The sequence below is a fragment of the Salvelinus alpinus genome, chromosome 11 (genome assembly GCF_045679555.1).
Source record: "Salvelinus alpinus chromosome 11, SLU_Salpinus.1, whole genome shotgun sequence".
Taxonomy (NCBI): domain Eukaryota; kingdom Metazoa; phylum Chordata; class Actinopteri; order Salmoniformes; family Salmonidae; genus Salvelinus; species Salvelinus alpinus.
This window is the reverse complement of record NC_092096.1, coordinates 13,646,239-13,666,956: the sequence shown is the minus strand read 5'-3', so window position 1 is coordinate 13,666,956 and position 20,718 is coordinate 13,646,239. Positions and strand designations below refer to the sequence as shown.

Genomic DNA, 20,718 nt, shown 5'->3' with positions numbered 1-20,718 from the left:
TAAAACCCCCTCCATGATGTAGACTACGTGTGTAAAACCCCCTCCATTATGTAAGCTAAGTGTGTAAAAACCCCTCCATGATGTAAGCTAAGTGTGTAAAACCCCCTCCATTATGTAAGCTAAGTGTGTAAAAACCCCTCCATGATGTAAGCTAAGTGTGTAAAACCCCCTCCATGATGTAGGCTAAGTGTGTAAAACCCCCTCCATGATGTAGGCAACATGTTTAAAACCCCCTCCATGATGTAGACTACGTGTGTAAAACCCCCTCCATGATGTAGGCTAAGTGTGTAAAACCCCCTCCATGATGTAGGCTAAGTGTGTAAAACCCCCTCCATGATGTAGGCAACATGTTTAAAACCCCCTCCATGATGTAGGCTACGTGTGTAAAACCCCCTCCATGATGTAGGCTACGTGTGTAAAACCCCCTCCATGATGTAGGCTAAGTGTGTAAAACCCCCTCCATGATGTAGGCAACATGTTTAAAACCCCCTCCATGATGTAGGCTAAGTGTGTAAAACCCCCTCCATGATGTAGGCTACGTGTGTAAAACCCCCTCCATGATGTAAGCTAAGTGTGTAAAACCCCCTCCATGATGTAGGCTACGTGTGTAAAACCCCCTCCATGATGTAGGCTACGTGTGTAAAACCCCCTCCATGATGTAGGCTACGTGTGTAAAACCCCATCCATGATGTAGGCTACGTGTGTAAAACCCACTCCATTATGTAGGCTAAGTGTGTAAAACCCACTCCATGATGTAAGCTAAGTGTGTAAAACCCCCTCCATGATGTAAGCTAAGTGTGTAAAACCCCCTCCATGATGTAGGCTACGTGTGTAAAACCCCCTCCATGATGTAGGCTACGTGTGTAAAACCCCCTCCATGATGTAGGCTACGTGTGTTAAACCCCCTCCATGATGTAGGCTATGTGTGTAAAACCCCCTCCATGATGTAGGCTACGTGTGTTAAACCCCCTCCATGATGTAGGCTACGTGTGTAAAACCCCCTCCATGATGTAGGCTAAGTGTGTTAAACCCCCTCCATGATGTAGGCTAAGTGTGTAAAACCCCCTCCATGATGTAGGCTACGTGTGTAAAACCCCCTCCATGATGTAGGCTACGTGTGTAAAACCCCCTCCATGATGTAGGCTACGTGTGTAAAACCCCCTCCATGATGTAGGCTACGTGTGTAAAACCCCCTCCATGATGTAGGCTACGTGTGTAAAACCCCCTCCATGATGTAGGCTACGTGTGTAAAACCCCCTCCATGATGTAGACTACGTGTGTAAAACCCCCTCCATGATGTAGGCTACGTGTGTAAAACCCCCTCCATGATGTAGGCTACGTGTGTTAAACCCCCTCCATGATGTAGGCTACGTGTGTAAAACCCCCTCCATGATGTAGACTACGTGTGTAAAACCCCCTCCATGATGTAGGCTACGTGTGTAAAACCCCCTCCATGATGTAGGCAACATGTGTAAAACCCCCTCCATGATGTAGGCTACGTGTGTTAAACCCCCTCCATGATGTAGGCTACGTGTGTTAAACCCCCTCCATGATGTAGGCTATGTGTGTCAATGCCCATCATGAAACGACAGTTGAACATCTTGGTGAATACCGGTGAACTTCGTATTTAGAAGTTATTTTTCTTGTAACAATTGTTTATTTTCATATATCATTTTATTTATTTTTATCCAAAAACCCGTACCCAAGGCAACAAAGGTTGGTCCAACAGTAATGCATCATGTCTTATTTTATGATATTTTATGATATCATTAGGCTACATTTTACATTTTACATTTTACCTGTTTTTGTAGAATTTGATTAAAACCTAACTTATTAGAATGATTCACCGTCCTGGTTTTATGGTGAGAACGTCCGTGGCGTGCATACAACGCAGCTTCTGGAGAAGTGTGAATGAGATCTGTAACCAGGTTCCAATATGTCTATTAAACATTACATTTGGAAGCAGTATTAGAGTGAGTGGACATTCTCCTTTTCTTTTTATATAGGATCTTTATATAGGATCTTTATATAGGATCTTTATGTAGGATCTTTGTACAGCTACTGTGAACTAAACTCTCCGTAGTCTACGTTGTTTTAATATTATATGTCCACGGGGAGCAATTACAGTGCATTCGTAAAAAAGAAACCAATCACGGCTGGTTGTGATACAGCCTGGAATTGAACCAGGGTCTGAAGTGACACCTCTAGCACTCAGATGCAGTGCATAATACTGCTGTGCCACTCGGGAGCCCCCCCGCCCCCCCACACACAAAAAAAGTACAGAGAGATCCTTGATAAAAACCTTGTCCAGAGCTCTCAGGACCTCAGACCGGTGCGAAGGTTCACCTTCCAACAGGACAATGACCCTAAGCACACAACCATGACAACAGAAGAGTGGCTTCGGGACATGTCTCTGAATGTCCTTGAGTGGCCCAGCCAGAGCCAGGACTTGAACCCGATTGAAAATCTCTGGAGAGATATGAGTGTGTCTGTGCAAAGCTGTCATCAAGGCAAAGGGTGGCTATTTGAAGAATCTCCAATATAAAATAGATTTAGATTTGTATTTAGCAAAGATGTGATAGGTCTACATTTTGTTATTTTGTTTCTGTAAGCTGTTTAACAAACTAACGGACTAACATTGGATTTGGAGTTGATTCCAAGGCAAGACTTGTTTATTCATCAAAACCCAGCCCTTTCGCGCCAACACCAGCAACTGCGCCTATCATTGTGGTTGTGAAAATAGCAAAAATATTTCACCCCCGAACCTATAGCGCTTAATTATTAGTCATTAATTAAACTGTTTAACAGACTATAACAGACTTACATTGGAATTGTAAGCTACCATCAGCGCTAAGATTGACCTATGCATTAGGGTTGTTGAAATAGAGCACTAAATCACTGTGGATTAAATATGGTGGACTTGATCCATGTGAAGTGAGGGAGAAAAATGGCTCTTCTCCGGTACAAGTACAGCACTCACCGTAATGACCACGTAGAAAATACAGGTGTTCCTCACAATATTCATGTCCATGTACATCTTCACAACTAGATCAAGACAAGGCTGAAATAATACCAACAAAGGAATTACACAATGAATAACAACGCCAACAGCTCTATGTTGTGTCTAGCTGTTAGAATAACTAGACTACTGTATGTATAGGAAATGTTATGTCTAGCTGTTATAATAACTAGACTACTGTATGTATAGGACATGTTATGTCTAGCTGTTATAATAATTAGACTACTGTATGTATAGGACATGTTATGTCTAGCTGTTATAATAACTAGAATACTGTATGTATAGGACATGTTATGTCTAGCTGTTATAATAACTAGACTACTGTATGTATATGAAGTGGTATGTCTAGCTATTATAATAACTAGACTACTGTATGTATAGGACATGTTATGTCTAGTTGTTATAATAACTAGACTACTGTATGTATAGGACATGTCATGTCTAGCTATTATAATAACTAGACTACTGTATGTATAGGACATGTTATGTCTAGCTGTTAGAATAACTAGACTACTGTATGTATAGGACATGTTATGTCTAGCTGTTATAATAACTAGACTACTGTATGTATAGGACATGTTATGTCTAGCTATTAGAATAACTAGACTACTGTATGTATAGGACATGTTATGTCTAGCTGTTATAATAACTAGACTACTGTATGTATAGGACATGTTATGTCTAGCTGTTATAATACCTAGACTACTGTATGTATAGGACATGTTATGTCTAGCTGTTATAATACCTAGACTACTGTATGTATAGGACATGTTATGTTGAGCTATTAGAATTATAATAACTAGACTACTGTATGTATAGGAAGTGGTATGTCTAGCTGTTATAATAACTAGACTACTGTATGTATAGGACATGTTATGTCTAGTTGTTATAATAACTAGACTACTGTATGTATAGGACATGTTATGTCTAGCTGTTATAATAACTAGACTACTGTATGTATAGGACATGTTATATCTAGCTATTAGAATAACTAGACTACTGTATGTATAGGACATGTTATGTCTAGCTGTTTGAATAACTAGACTACTGTATGTATAGGACATGTTATGTCTAGCTATTATAATAACTAGACTACTGTATGTATAGGACATGTTATGTCTAGCTATTAGAATAACTAGACTACTGTATGTATAGGACATGTTATGTCTAGCTGTTATAATAACTAGACTACTGTATGTATAGGACATGTTATGTCTAGCTGTTATAATACCTAGACTACTGTATGTATAGGACATGTTATGTCTAGCTGTTATAATACCTAGACTACTGTATGTATAGGACATGTTATGTTGAGCTATTAGAATTATAATAACTAGACTACTGTATGTATAGGAAGTGGTATGTCTAGCTGTTATAATAACTAGACTACTGTATGTATAGGACATGTTATGTCTAGTTGTTATAATAACTAGACTACTGTATGTATAGGACATGTTATGTCTAGCTGTTATAATAACTAGACTACTGTATGTATAGGACATGTTATATCTAGCTATTAGAATAACTAGACTACTGTATGTATAGGACATGTTATGTCTAGCTGTTAGAATAACTAGACTACTGTATGTATAGGACATGTTATGTCTAGCTATTATAATAACTAGACTACTGTATGTATAGGACATGTTATGTCTAGCTGTTAGAATAACTAGACTACTGTATGTATAGGACATGTTATGTCTAGCTGTTAGAATAACTAGACTACTGTATGTATAGGACATGTTATGTCTAGCTGTTATAATAACTAGACTACTGTATGTATAGGACATGTTATGTCTAGCTGTTAGAATAACTAGACTACTGTATGTATAGGACATGTTATGTCTAGCTGTTATAATAACTAGACTACTGTATGTATAGGACATGTTATGTCTAGCTGTTAGAATAACTAGACTACTGTATGTATAGGACATGTTATGTCTAGCTGTTAGAATAACTAGACTACTGTATGTATAGGACATGTTATGTCTTGCTGTTATAATAACTAGACTACTGTATGTATAGGACGTGTTATGTCTAGCTGTTAGAATAACTAGACTACTGTATGTATAGGAAGTGGTATGTCTAGTTGTTATAATAACTAGACTACTGTATGTATAGGACATGTTATGTCTAGCTGTTATAATAACTAGACTACTGTATGTATAGGACATGTCATGTCTAGCTATTATAATAACTAGACTACTGTATGTATAGGACATGTTATGTCTAGTTGTTATAATAACTAGACTACTGTATGTATAGGACATGTTATGTCTAGCTGTTATAATAACTAGACTACTGTATGTATAGGACATGTTATGTCTAGCTATTAGAATAACTAGACTACTGTATGTATAGGACATGTTATGTCTAGTTGTTATAATAACTAGACTACTGTATGTATAGGACATGTTATGTCTAGCTGTTATAACAACTAGACTACTGTATGTATAGGACATGTTATGTCTAGCTGTTAGAATAACTAGACTACTGTATGTATAGGACATGTCATGTCTAGCTATAATAATAACTAGACTACTGTATGTATAGGACATGTTATGTCTAGCTGTTATAATAACTAGACTACTGTATGTATAGGACATGTTATGTCTAGCTGTTATAATAACTAGACTACTGTATGTATAGGACGTGTTATGTCTAGCTGTTATAATAACTAGACTACTGTATGTATAGGACATGTTATGTCTAGCTGTTATAATAACTAGACTACTGTATGTATAGGACATGTTATGTCTAGCTATTATAATAACTAGACTACTGTATGTATATGAAGTGGTATGTCTAGCTATTATAATAACTAGACTACTGTATGTATAGGACATGTTATGTCTAGCTGTTAGAATAACTAGACTACTGTATGTATAGGACATGTTATGTCTAGCTGTTATAATAACTAGACTACTGTATGTATAGGACATGTTATGTCTAGCTATTAGAATAACTAGACTACTGTATGTATAGGACATGTTATGTCTAGCTGTTATAATAACTAGACTACTGTATGTATAGGACATGTTATGTCTAGCTGTTAGAATAACTAGACTACTGTATGTATAGGACATGTTCTGTCTAGCTGTTATAATAACTAGACTACTGTATGTATAGGACATGTTATGTTGAGCTATTAGAATTATAATAACTAGACTACTGTATGTATAGGAAGTGGTATGTCTAGCTGTTATAATAACTAGACTACTGTATGTATAGGACATGTTATGTCTAGCTGTTAGAATAACTAGACTACTGTATGTATAGGACATGTTATGTCTAGCTGTTAGAATAACTAGACTACTGTATGTGTAGGACATGTTATGTCTAGCTGTTAGAATAACTAGACTACTGTATGTATAGGACATGTTATGTCTAGCTGTTATAATAACTAGACTACTGTATGTATAGGACATGTTATGTCTAGCTGTTAGAATAACTAGACTACTGCATGTATAGGACATGTTATGTCTAGTTGTTAGAATAACTAGACTACTGTATGTATAGGACATGTTATGTCTAGCTGTTAGAATAACTAGACTACTGTATGTATAGGAAGTGGTATGTCTAGTTGTTATAATAACTAGACTACTGTATGTATAGGACATGTTATGTCTAGCTGTTATAATAACTAGACTACTGTATGTATAGGACATGTTATGTCTAGCTGTTATAATAACTAGACTACTGTATGTGTAGGACATGTTATGTCTAGCTGTTATAATAACTAGACTACTGTATGTATAGGACATGTTATGTCTAGCTGTTATAATAACTAGACTACTGTATGTATATTACATGTTATGTCTAGCTGTTAGAATAACTAGACTACTGTATGTATAGGACATGTTATGTCTAGGTGTTATAATAACTAGACTACTGTATGTATAGGACATGTTATGTCTAGCTGTTAGAATAACTAGACTACTGTATGTATAGGACATGTTATGTCTAGCTGTTAGAATAACTAGACTACTGTATGTATAGGACATGTTATGTCTAGTTGTTAGAATAACTAGACTACTGTATGTATAGGACATGTTATGTCTAGCTGTTTTAATAACTAGACTACTGTATGTATAGGACATGTTATGTCTAGTTGTTAGAATAAATAGACTACTGTATGTATAGGACATGTTATGTCTAGCTGTTATAATAACTAGACTACTGTATGTATAGGACATGTTATGTCTAGCTGTTAGAATAACTAGACTACTGTATGTATAGGACATGTTATGTCTAGCTGTTAGAATAACTAGACTACTGTATGTATAGGACATGTTATGTCTAGCTGTTAGAATAACTAGACTGCTGTATGTATAGGACATGTTATGTCTAGCTGTTAGAATAACTAGACTACTGTATGTATAGGAAGTGGTATGTCTAGTTGTTATAATAACTAGACTACTGTATGTATAGGACGTGTTATGTCTAGCTGTTATAATAACTAGACTACTGTATGTATAGGACATGTTATGTCTAGCTGTTATAATAACTAGACTACTGTATGTATAGGACATGTTATGTCTAGCTGTTATAATAACTAGACTACTGTATGTATAGGAAGTGGTATGTCTAGCTGTTATAATAACTAGACTACTATATGTATAGGACATGTTATGTCTAGCTGTTATAATAACTAGACTACTGTATGTATAGGACATGTTATGTCTAGCTGTTATAGTAACTAGACTACTGTATGTATAGGAAGTGGTATGTCTAGCTGTTATAATAACTAGACTACTGTATGTATAGGACATGTTATGTCTAGCTGTTATAATAACTAGACTACTGTATGTATAGGACATGTTATGTCTAGCTGTTATAATAACTAGACTACTGTATATATAGGACATGTTATGTCTAGCTATTAGAATAACTAGACTACTGTATGTATAGGACATGTTATGTCTAGTTGTTATAATAACTAGACTACTGTATGTATAGGACGTGTTATGTCTAGCTGTTAGAATAACTAGACTACTGTATGTATAGGACATGTTATGTCTAGCTGTTAGAATAACTAGACTGCTGTATGTATAGGACATGTTATGTCTAGCTGTTAGAATAACTAGACTACTGTATGTATAGGAAGTGGTATGTCTAGTTGTTATAATAACTAGACTACTGTATGTATAGGACATGTTATGTCTAGCTGTTATAATAACTAGACTACTGTATGTATAGGACATGTTATGTCTAGCTGTTATAATAACTAGACTACTGTATGTATAGGACATGTTATGTCTAGCTGTTATAATAACTAGACTACTGTATGTATAGGACATGTTATGTCTAGCTGTTATAATAACTAGACTACTGTATGTATAGGACATGTTATGTCTAGCTGTTAGAATAACTAGACTACTGTATGTATAGGACATGTTATGTCTAGCTGTTAGAATAACTAGACTACTGTATGTATAGGACATGTTATGTCTAGCTGTTATAATAACTAGACTACTGTATGTATAGGACATGTTATGTCTAGCTGTTAGAATAACTAGACTACTGTATGTATAGGACATGTTATGTCTAGCTGTTAGAATAACTAGACTACTGTATGTATAGGACATGTTATGTCTAGCTATTATAATAACTAGACTACTGTATGTATAGGACATGTTATGTCTAGCTGTTAGAATAACTAGACTACTGTATGTATAGGACATGTTATGTCTAGCTGTTAGAATAACTAGACTACTGTATGTATAGGACATGTCATGTCTAGCTATTATAATAACTAGACTACTGTATGTATAGGACATGTTATGTCTAGTTGTTATAATAACTAGACTACTGTATGTATAGGACATGTTATGTCTAGCTGTTATAATAACTAGACTACTGTATGTATAGGACATGTTATGTCTAGCTATTAGAATAACTAGACTACTGTATGTATAGGACATGTTATGTCTAGTTGTTATAATAACTAGACTACTGTATGTATAGGACATGTTATGTCTAGCTGTTATAACAACTAGACTACTGCATGTATAGGACATGTTATGTCTAGCTGTTAGAATAACTAGACTACTGTATGTATAGGACATGTCATGTCTAGCTATTATAATAACTAGACTACTGTATGTATAGGACATGTTATGTCTAGCTGTTATAATAACTAGACTACTGTATGTATAGGACATGTTATGTCTAGCTGTTATAATAACTAGACTACTGTATGTATAGGACGTGTTATGTCTAGCTGTTGTAATAACTAGACTACTGTATGTATAGGACATGTTATGTCTAGCTGTTATAATAACTAGACTACTGTATGTATAGGACATGTTATGTCTAGCTATTATAATAACTAGACTACTGTATGTATATGAAGTGGTATGTCTAGCTATTATAATAACTAGACTACTGTATGTATAGGACATGTTATGTCTAGTTGTTATAATAACTAGACTACTGTATGTATAGGACATGTCATGTCTAGCTATTATAATAACTAGACTACTGTATGTATAGGACATGTTATGTCTAGCTGTTAGAATAACTAGACTACTGAATGTATAGGACATGTTATGTCTAGCTGTTATAATAACTAGACTACTGTATGTATAGGACATGTTATGTCTAGCTATTAGAATAACTAGACTACTGTATGTATAGGACATGTTATGTCTAGCTGTTATAATAACTAGACTACTGTATGTATAGGACATGTTATGTCTAGCTGTTAGAATAACTAGACTACTGTATGTATAGGACATGTTCTGTCTAGCTGTTATAATAACTAGACTACTGTATGTATAGGACATGTTATGTTGAGCTATTAGAATTATAATAACTAGACTACTGTATGTATAGGAAGTGGTATGTCTAGCTGTTATAATAACTAGACTACTGTATGTATAGGACATGTTATGTCTAGCTGTTAGAATAACTAGACTACTGTATGTATAGGACATGTTATGTCTAGCTGTTATAATAACTAGACTACTGTATGTATAGGAAGTGGTATGTCTAGCTGTTATAATAACTAGACTACTATATGTATAGGACATGTTATGTCTAGCTGTTATAATAACTAGACTACTGTATGTATAGGACATGTTATGTCTAGCTGTTATAATAACTAGACTACTGTATGTATAGGACATGTTATGTCTAGCTGTTATAATAACTAGACTACTGTATGTATATTACATGTTATGTCTAGCTGTTAGAATAACTAGACTACTGTATGTATAGGACATGTTATGTCTAGGTGTTATAATAACTAGACTACTGTATGTATAGGACATGTTATGTCTAGCTGTTATAATAACTAGACTACTGTATGTATAGGAAGTGGTATGTCTAGCTGTTATAATAACTAGACTACTATATGTATAGGACATGTTATGTCTAGCTGTTATAATAACTAGACTACTGTATGTATAGGACATGTTATGTCTAGCTGTTATAATAACTAGACTACTGTATGTATAGGAAGTGGTATGTCTAGCTGTTATAATAACTAGACTACTGTATGTATAGGACATGTTATGTCTAGCTGTTATAATAACTAGACTACTGTATGTATAGGACATGTTATGTCTAGGTGTTATAATAACTAGACTACTGTATGTATAGGACATGTTATGTCTAGCTGTTAGAATAACTAGACTACTGTATGTATAGGACATGTTATGTCTAGCTGTTATAATAACTAGACTACTGTATGTATAGGACATGTTATGTCTAGCTGTTATAATAACTAGACTACTGTATGTATAGGACATGTTATGTCTAGCTATTATAATAACTAGACTACTGTATGTATAGGACATGTTATGTCTAGCTGTTAGAATAACTAGACTACTGTATGTATAGGACATGTTATGTCTAGCTGTTATAATACCTAGACTACTGTATGTATAGGACATGTTATGTCTAGCTGTTAGAATAACTAGACTACTGCATGTATAGGACATGTTATGTCTAGTTGTTAGAATAACTAGACTACTGTATGTATAGGACATGTTATGTCTAGCTGTTAGAATAACTAGACTACTGTATGTATAGGAAGTGGTATGTCTAGTTGTTATAATAACTAGACTACTGTATGTATAGGACATGTTATGTCTAGCTGTTATAATAACTAGACTACTGTATGTATAGGACATGTTATGTCTAGCTGTTATAATAACTAGACTACTGTATGTATATTACATGTTATGTCTAGCTGTTAGAATAACTAGACTACTGTATGTATAGGACATGTTATGTCTAGGTGTTATAATAACTAGACTACTGTATGTATAGGACATGTTATGTCTAGCTGTTAGAATAACTAGACTACTGTATGTATAGGACATGTTATGTCTAGCTGTTAGAATAACTAGACTACTGTATGTATAGGACATGTTATGTCTAGTTTTTAGAATAACTAGACTACTGTATGTATAGGACATGTTATGTCTAGCTGTTATAATAACTAGACTACTGTATGTATATTACATGTTATGTCTAGCTGTTAGAATAACTAGACTACTGTATGTATAGGACATGTTATGTCTAGGTGTTATAATAACTAGACTACTGTATGTATAGGACATGTTATGTCTAGCTGTTAGAATAACTAGACTACTGTATGTATAGGACATGTTATGTCTAGCTGTTAGAATAACTAGACTACTGTATGTATAGGACATGTTATGTCTAGTTGTTAGAATAACTAGACTACTGTATGTATAGGACATGTTATGTCTAGCTGTTATAATAACTAGACTACTGTATGTATAGGACATGTTATGTCTAGCTGTTAGAATAACTAGACTACTGTATGTATAGGACATGTTATGTCTAGCTGTTAGAATAACTAGACTACTGTATGTATAGGACATGTTATGTCTAGCTGTTAGAATAACTAGACTGCTGTATGTATAGGACATGTTATGTCTAGCTGTTAGAATAACTAGACTACTGTATGTATAGGAAGTGGTATGTCTAGTTGTTATAATAACTAGACTACTGTATGTATAGGACGTGTTATGTCTAGCTGTTATAATAACTAGACTACTGTATGTATAGGACATGTTATGTCTAGCTGTTATAATAACTAGACTACTGTATGTATAGGACATGTTATGTCTAGCTGTTATAATAACTAGACTACTGTATGTATAGGAAGTGGTATGTCTAGCTGTTATAATAACTAGACTACTATATGTATAGGACATGTTATGTCTAGCTGTTATAATAACTAGACTACTGTATGTATAGGACATGTTATGTCTAGCTGTTATAATAACTAGACTACTGTATGTATAGGAAGTGGTATGTCTAGCTGTTATAATAACTAGACTACTGTATGTATAGGACATGTTATGTCTAGCTGTTATAATAACTAGACTACTGTATGTATAGGACATGTTATGTCTAGCTGTTATAATAACTAGACTACTGTATGTATAGGACATGTTATGTCTAGCTGTTAGAATAACTAGACTACTGTATGTATAGGACATGTTATGTCTAGCTGTTATAATAACTAGACTACTGTATGTATAGGACATGTTATGTTTAGCTGTTATAATAACTAGACTACTGTATGTATAGGACATGTTATGTCTAGCTATTAGAATAACTAGACTACTGTATGTATAGGACATGTTATGTCTAGTTGTTATAATAACTAGACTACTGTATGTATAGGACATGTTATGTCTAGCTGTTAGAATAACTAGACTACTGTATGTATAGGACATGATATGTCTAGCTGTTAGAATAACTAGACTACTGTATGTATAGGACATGTTATGTCTAGCTATTATAATAACTAGACTACTGTATGTATAGGACATGTTATGTCTAGCTGTTATAATAACTAGACTACTGTATGTATAGGAAGTGGTATGTCTAGCTGTTATAATAACTAGACTACTGTATGTATAGGACATGTTATGTCTAGCTGTTATAATAACTAGACTACTGTATGTATAGGACATGTTATGTCTAGCTGTTAGAATAACTAGACTACTGTATGTATAGGACATGTTATGTCTAGCTGTTAGAATAACTAGACTGCTGTATGTATAGGACATGTTATGTCTAGCTGTTAGAATAACTAGACTACTGTATGTATAGGAAGTGGTATGTCTAGTTGTTATAATAACTAGACTACTGTATGTATAGGACGTGTTATGTCTAGCTGTTATAATAACTAGACTACTGTATGTATAGGACATGTTATGTCTAGCTGTTATAATAACTAGACTACTGTATGTATAGGACATGTTATGTCTAGCTGTTATAATAACTAGACTACTGTATGTATAGGAAGTGGTATGTCTAGCTGTTATAATAACTAGACTACTATATGTATAGGACATGTTATGTCTAGCTGTTATAATAACTAGACTACTGTATGTATAGGACATGTTATGTCTAGCTGTTATAATAACTAGACTACTGTATGTATAGGAAGTGGTATGTCTAGCTGTTATAATAACTAGACTACTGTATGTATAGGACATGTTATGTCTAGCTGTTATAATAACTACACTACTGTATGTATAGGACATGTTATGTCTAGCTGTTATAATAACTAGACTACTGTATGTATAGGACATGTTTTGTCTAGCTGTTATAATAACTAGACTACTGTATGTATAGGACATGTTATGTCTAGCTGTTATAATAACTAGACTACTGTATGTATAGGACATGTTATGTCTAGCTATTAGAATAACTAGACTACTGTATGTATAGGACATGTTATGTCTAGCTGTTATAATAACTAGACTACTGTATGTATAGGACATGTTATGTCTAGTTGTTATAATAACTAGACTACTGTATGTATAGGACATGTTATGTCTAGCTGTTAGAATAACTAGACTACTGTATGTATAGGACATGATATGTCTAGCTGTTAGAATAACTAGACTACTGTATGTATAGGACATGTTATGTCTAGCTATTATAATAACTAGACTACTGTATGTATAGGACATGTTATGTCTAGCTGTTAGAATAACTAGACTACTGTATGTATAGGACATGTTATGTCTAGCTGTTATAATACCTAGACTACTGTATGTATAGGACATGTTATGTCTAGCTGTTAGAATAACTAGACTACTGCATGTATAGGACATGTTATGTCTAGTTGTTAGAATAACTAGACTACTGTATGTATAGGACATGTTATGTCTAGCTGTTAGAATAACTAGACTACTGTATGTATAGGAAGTGGTATGTCTAGTTGTTATAATAACTAGACTACTGTATGTATAGGACATGTTATGTCTAGCTGTTATAATAACTAGACTACTGTATGTATAGGACATGTTATGTCTAGCTGTTATAATAACTAGACTACTGTATGTATAGGACATGTTATGTCTAGCTGTTAGAATAACTAGACTACTGTATGTATAGGACATGTTATGTCTAGCTGTTATAATAACTAGACTACTGTATGTATAGGACATGTTATGTCTAGCTGTTAGAATAACTAGACTACTGTATGTATAGGACATGTTATGTCTAGCTGTTATAATAACTAGACTACTGTATGTATAGGACATGTTATGTCTAGCTGTTATAATAACTAGACTACTGTATGTATAGGACATGTTATGTCTAGCTGTTATAATAACTAGACTACTGTATGTATAGGACATGTTATGTCTAGCTGTTAGAATAACTAGACTACTGTATGTATAGGACATGTTATGTCTAGCTGTTATAATAACTAGACTACTGTATGTATAGGACATGTTATGTCTAGCTGTTAGAATAACTAGACTACTGTATGTATAGGACATGTTATGTCTAGCTGTTAGAATAACTAGACTACTGTATGTATAGGACATGTTATGTCTAGCTGTTATAATAACTAGACTACTGTATGTATAGGAAGTGGTATGTCTAGCTGTTATAATAACTAGACTACTATATGTATAGGACATGTTATGTCTAGCTGTTATAATAACTAGACTACTGTATGTATAGGACATGTTATGTCTAGCTGTTATAATAACTAGACTACTGTATGTATAGGAAGTGGTATGTCTAGCTGTTATAATAACTAGACTACTGTATGTATAGGACATGTTATGTCTAGCTGTTATAATAACTAGACTACTGTATGTATAGGACATGTTATGTCTAGCTGTTATAATAACTAGACTACTGTATGTATAGGACATGTTATGTCTAGCTGTTATAATAACTAGACTACTGTATGTATAGGACAAGTTATGTCTAGCTGTTATAATAACTAGACTACTGTATGTATAGGACATGTTATGTCTAGCTGTTATAATAACTAGACTACTGTATGTATAGGACATGTTATGTCTAGCTATTAGAATAACTAGACTACTGTATGTATAGGACATGTTATGTCTAGTTGTTATAATAACTAGACTACTGTATGTATAGGACATGTTATGTCTAGCTGTTAGAATAACTAGACTACTGTATGTATAGGACATGATATGTCTAGCTGTTAGAATAACTAGACTACTGTATGTATAGGACATGTTATGTCTAGCTATTATAATAACTAGACTACTGTATGTATAGGACATGTTATGTCTAGCTGTTAGAATAACTAGACTACTGTATGTATAGGACATGTTATGTCTAGCTGTTATAATACCTAGACTACTGTATGTATAGGACATGTTATGTCTAGCTGTTAGAATAACTAGACTACTGCATGTATAGGACATGTTATGTCTAGTTGTTAGAATAACTAGACTACTGTATGTATAGGACATGTTATGTCTAGCTGTTAGAATAACTAGACTACTGTATGTATAGGAAGTGGTATGTCTAGTTGTTATAATAACTAGACTACTGTATGTATAGGACATGTTATGTCTAGCTGTTATAATAACTAGACTACTGTATGTATAGGACATGTTATGTCTAGCTGTTATAATAACTAGACTACTGTATGTATAGGACATGTTATGTCTAGCTGTTAGAATAACTAGACTACTGTATGTATAGGACATGTTATGTCTAGCTGTTATAATAACTAGACTACTGTATGTATAGGACATGTTATGTCTAGCTGTTAGAATAACTAGACTACTGTATGTATAGGACATGTTATGTCTAGCTGTTATAATAACTAGACTACTGTATGTATAGGACATGTTATGTCTAGCTGTTATAATAACTAGACTACTGTATGTATAGGACATGTTATGTCTAGCTGTTATAATAACTAGACTACTGTATGTATAGGACATGTTATGTCTAGCTGTTAGAATAACTAGACTACTGTATGTATAGGACATGTTATGTCTAGCTGTTATAATAACTAGACTACTGTATGTATAGGACATGTTATGTCTAGCTGTTAGAATAACTAGACTACTGTATGTATAGGACATGTTATGTCTAGCTGTTAGAATAACTAGACTACTGTATGTATAGGACATGTTATGTCTAGCTGTTATAATAACTAGACTACTGTATGTATAGGACATGTTATGTCTAGCTGTTAGAATAACTAGACTACTGTATGTATAGGACATGTTATGTCTAGCTGTTAGAATAACTAGACTACTGTATGTATAGGACATGTTATGTCTAGCTGTTAGAATAACTAGACTGCTGTATGTATAGGACATGTTATGTCTAGCTGTTAGAATAACTAGACTACTGTATGTATAGGAAGTGGTATGTCTAGTTGTTATAATAACTAGACTACTGTATGTATAGGACGTGTTATGTCTAGCTGTTATAATAACTAGACTACTGTATGTATAGGACATGTTATGTCTAGCTGTTATAATAACTAGACTACTGTATGTATAGGACATGATATGTCTAGCTGTTATAATAACTAGACTACTGTATGTATAGGAAGTGGTATGTCTAGCTGTTATAATAACTAGACTACTATATGTATAGGACATGTTATGTCTAGCTGTTATAATAACTAGACTACTGTATGTATAGGAAGTGGTATGTCTAGCTGTTATAATAACTAGACTACTGTATGTATAGGACATGTTATGTCTAGCTGTTATAATAACTAGACTACTGTATGTATAGGACATGTTATGTCTAGCTGTTATAATAACTAGACTACTGTATGTATAGGACATGTTATGTCTAGCTGTTATAATAACTAGACTACTGTATGTATAGGACATGTTATGTCTAGCTGTTATAATAACTAGACTACTGTATGTATAGGACATGTTATGTCTAGCTGTTAGAATAACTAGACTACTGTATGTATAGGACATGTTATGTCTAGCTGTTATAATAACTAGACTACTGTATGTATAGGACATGTTATGTCTAGCTGTTAGAATAACTAGACTACTGTATGTATAGGACATGTTATGCCTAGCTGTTATAATAACTAGACTACTGTATGTATAGGACACATTATGTCTAGCTATTAGAATAACTAGACTACTGTATGTATAGGAAAACCAATACTCACTTGTTTGTAAACAAAGCCATACTGTATACAGGGAGAAAATACATGAATTTCAGTGTTCAGTCCATACAAGTATACAGTGAATGTACAGACAGTCCTAGTGTAATTTCTGTACATCTATTGCCCAGTTTTACCTCAGTAAGAACACAGGACTCTAGTCGGAGAGGATCGCATCTACACGAGGAGGGGACATTAGATCCCCAATCTTCATACCCATTGACCAATCCACAGCATTTCCCCTGTTCAGAATTAAGAAGAGTGAAACAGGAAACAGGACAAACGGCAAGGCAATACACATTTAAATACATATTTAACAGAATTATTTAAAAAGTACTTTTTTAGGACAACTTTTCAGTTTTTCTGATTGTTTGTTGATTAAAGTGAAACATTTAATTACATGGGTGTGGACGGTTGCTTAAGATCTAGTTTAGACCAGTTTAACTGATCATATAAAACCACATCCTGTTAGAAAATATCTTACAATGGTTTGCAGTGACGCCACTGTTTGTACCAGACCTCTTCCGTTTGTGTGCAATGGGATGTACTCTTCATGCCAGGCTTTCATCACATTTTGATGCTGGAGATTTTTTGGTGGGGATTGGACACAGAATTAATTAAATACCAACGTTATTTTTAAATATTTGTTTAATTAAATTTTTATGGACTTGAACTTGTAATTCTGTCTTACCTGATGTGGAAGGTAGTAGGCCAGAAACCACAGTCCAATGCACCGAAGACAAGATCCAACTGAAAACTGCATCACCCAATGAATAAAGTAAACATTATATTGGGGGCAATACACTGTACACCGTGATAGACTTGACTTGGTCTTAGTAAAACGGGTCAAATAAAAAGTATTTCTTTGCTCTTGGCTTTTTTAAAGGGGAAATCTGGGATTGAGACATCGGGTTTTGGACTTTTAAATTAACAATATGTAGCTATTTATTATTGAAGAATATAATTTACAAAGCCTCAGGAGCTTAGATCAAACATATTCCGGTTTGAGAGTGGTTACATTTTTCAAGCCCCATCCCTCAGCGGTTTGCAAAATAGCAGCAGGATTATGCCAATGTTTGAATCCCAGATTGCCCCTTTAAGAACTGAACTTACCGTGGTCAGGAAATTCTTGTTCTTCTTACGAGCTCCATGCAGACCCATAATGCCAAGGAGACAGGACACCACACCTGCTGTGAAGATAGTCCGTCTGACTGGAGACAGACGTTCATCTAGGTCCTTCAACATTAACACACACCCCTCAGACAGGAGACAGACGTTCATCTAGATCCTTCAACATTAACACACAGTGAAATCAACACTTGTAGTTTGTTACAATGCAGTTAATACAATAATACAATAATGGAAATAACAGGTTAGAAAATGTTGCTTACATTTTCACTACTCCTGTAATACTTCCAAGGGATGACAATGAAAGTCATGCCATCGATCTGAAGAAAAATACATTTTGGGGAGAAAAACGATTATAAAATAAATATATTCATAATATTGGAGAACAATTTTAGATAAAAAAAAAAAAAGGTATCCGTTAAAGATTGATTAAAAACAAATACAATATAATAACATGATATTTAAGTGTTGCCGTTACCACTTGTAGGATTGTGAAGAAAAGCAGCCAGCCTCTAACAGAGCAGGAACAACACATGCTGCAGCTCTGGTCTCACCTCTGACTCTCTCTGAGAGAATGTGCATTGAAGCTCTGGGTTTTATGTCATTTCCTGTAACTGACAAGTGTCTTGACAGTGATTTTACAGAGTTCCTCTTAGGTTGGTGTTCATTGGTGCACATCATAGAAAAAACTAAAGCGTTTCTTATTGGACAGGTTCAGTTAGTCCCTCCCAGGTTGTTATCTGTCTTCAGTTTGGTGCCTAACGAATACAACCCAGGACTGTTCCTGATTCATAAGGTTGTGTTGTAGTTCATGACCCCACGAAGACATACAAAATACAGATGGATTCTATACAGGTTATATGGGGAGTACTGAGGAATCAACACCATGTAAAAAGGAGCTGGGCCCTTATTCATAAAGCCTCTGAGTAGGAGTGCTGACCTAGGATCAGATCTCCCCCCACCGTCCATGTAATCTGACCTAGGATCAGATCTTCCCCCACCGTCCATGTAATCTGACCTAGGATCAGATCTCCCCCCACCGTCCATGTAATCTGACCTAGGATCAGATCTCCCCCCACCGTCCATGTAATCTGACCTAGGATCAGATCTTCCCCCACCGTCCATGTAATCTGACCTAGGATCAGATCTCCCCCCACCGTCCATGTAATCTGACCTAGGATCAGATCTCCCCCCACCGTCCATGTAATCTGATTTAGGATCAGATCTCCCCCCACCGTCCATGTAATCTGACCTAGGATCAGATCTCCCCCCACCGTCCATGTAATCTGACCTAGGATCAGATCTTCCCCCACCGTCCATGTAATCTGACCTAGGATCAGATCTCCCCCCACCGTCCATGTAATCTGACCTAGGATCAGATCTCCCCCCACCGTCCATGTAATCTGACCTAGGATCAGATCTCCCCCCACCGTCCATGTAATCTGATTTAGGATCAGATCTCCCCCCACCGTCCATGTAATCTGACCTAGGATCAGATCTCCCCCCACCGTCCATGTAATCTGATTTAGGATCAGATCTCCCCCCACCGTCCATGTAATCTGATTTAGGATCAGATCTCCCCCCACCGTCCATGTAATCTGACCTAGGATCAGATCTCCCCCACCGTCCATGTAATCTGACCTAGGATCAGATCTCCCCCCACCGTCCATGTAATCTGACCTAGGATCAGATCTCCCCCCACCGTCCATGTAATCTGATCTAGGATCAGATCTCCCACCACCGTCCATGTAATCTGACCTAGGATCAGATCTCCCCCCACCGTCCATGTAATCTGACCTAGGATCAGATCTCCCCCCACCGTCCATGTACTCTGACCTAGGATCAGATCTCCCCCCACCGTCCATGTAATCTGATTTAGGATCAGATCTCCCCCCACCGTCCATGTAATCTGACCTAGGATCAGATCTCCCCCCACCGTCCATGTAATCTGACCTAGGATCAGATCTCCCCCCACCGTCCATGTAATCTGATCTATTACATAACTGAACCTAGATCAGCCCTCCTACTCTGAGGCTTTATGAATATGGGACAGTCTTGCCAGCAGGTTGTTAATTGGCAATCTTAAAGAGGTGGGGTTTCAGGTGTCTCCGGAAAGTGGTGATTGACTCCGATTTCTTAA

General features: G+C 35.3%; 1 protein-coding gene across 4 annotated transcripts in view; it reads right to left on the bottom strand.

Annotated features, from left to right (window-relative positions):
* Positions 1-20,718, bottom strand: part of LOC139533597 (tetraspanin-8-like) — a 196,818-nt gene that overhangs the window by 3,813 nt on the left and 172,287 nt on the right. For 2 of the 4 annotated variants that reach the window (XR_011666823.1, XM_071331747.1), the window contains exons 1-8: positions 19,057-19,205; positions 18,842-18,898; positions 18,564-18,686; positions 18,142-18,207; positions 17,935-18,030; positions 17,588-17,692; positions 17,457-17,477; positions 2,981-3,061 (exon numbers count right to left, since the gene is read on the bottom strand). Coding sequence is in view for 2 of the 4 variants with exons in the window: in XM_071331747.1 (XP_071187848.1) it covers positions 2,981-3,061; positions 17,457-17,477; positions 17,588-17,692; positions 17,935-18,030; positions 18,142-18,207; positions 18,564-18,686; positions 18,842-18,898; positions 19,057-19,113 (606 nt within the window). In the remaining 2 variants the exon portion in view is untranslated. Of the gene's footprint in view, positions 1-2,980; positions 3,062-17,456; positions 17,478-17,587; positions 17,693-17,934; positions 18,031-18,141; positions 18,208-18,563; positions 18,687-18,841; positions 18,899-19,056; positions 19,206-20,718 lie in introns of those variants that run through there. The other 2 variants (XR_011666824.1, XM_071331748.1) reach the window with 1 other exon arrangement.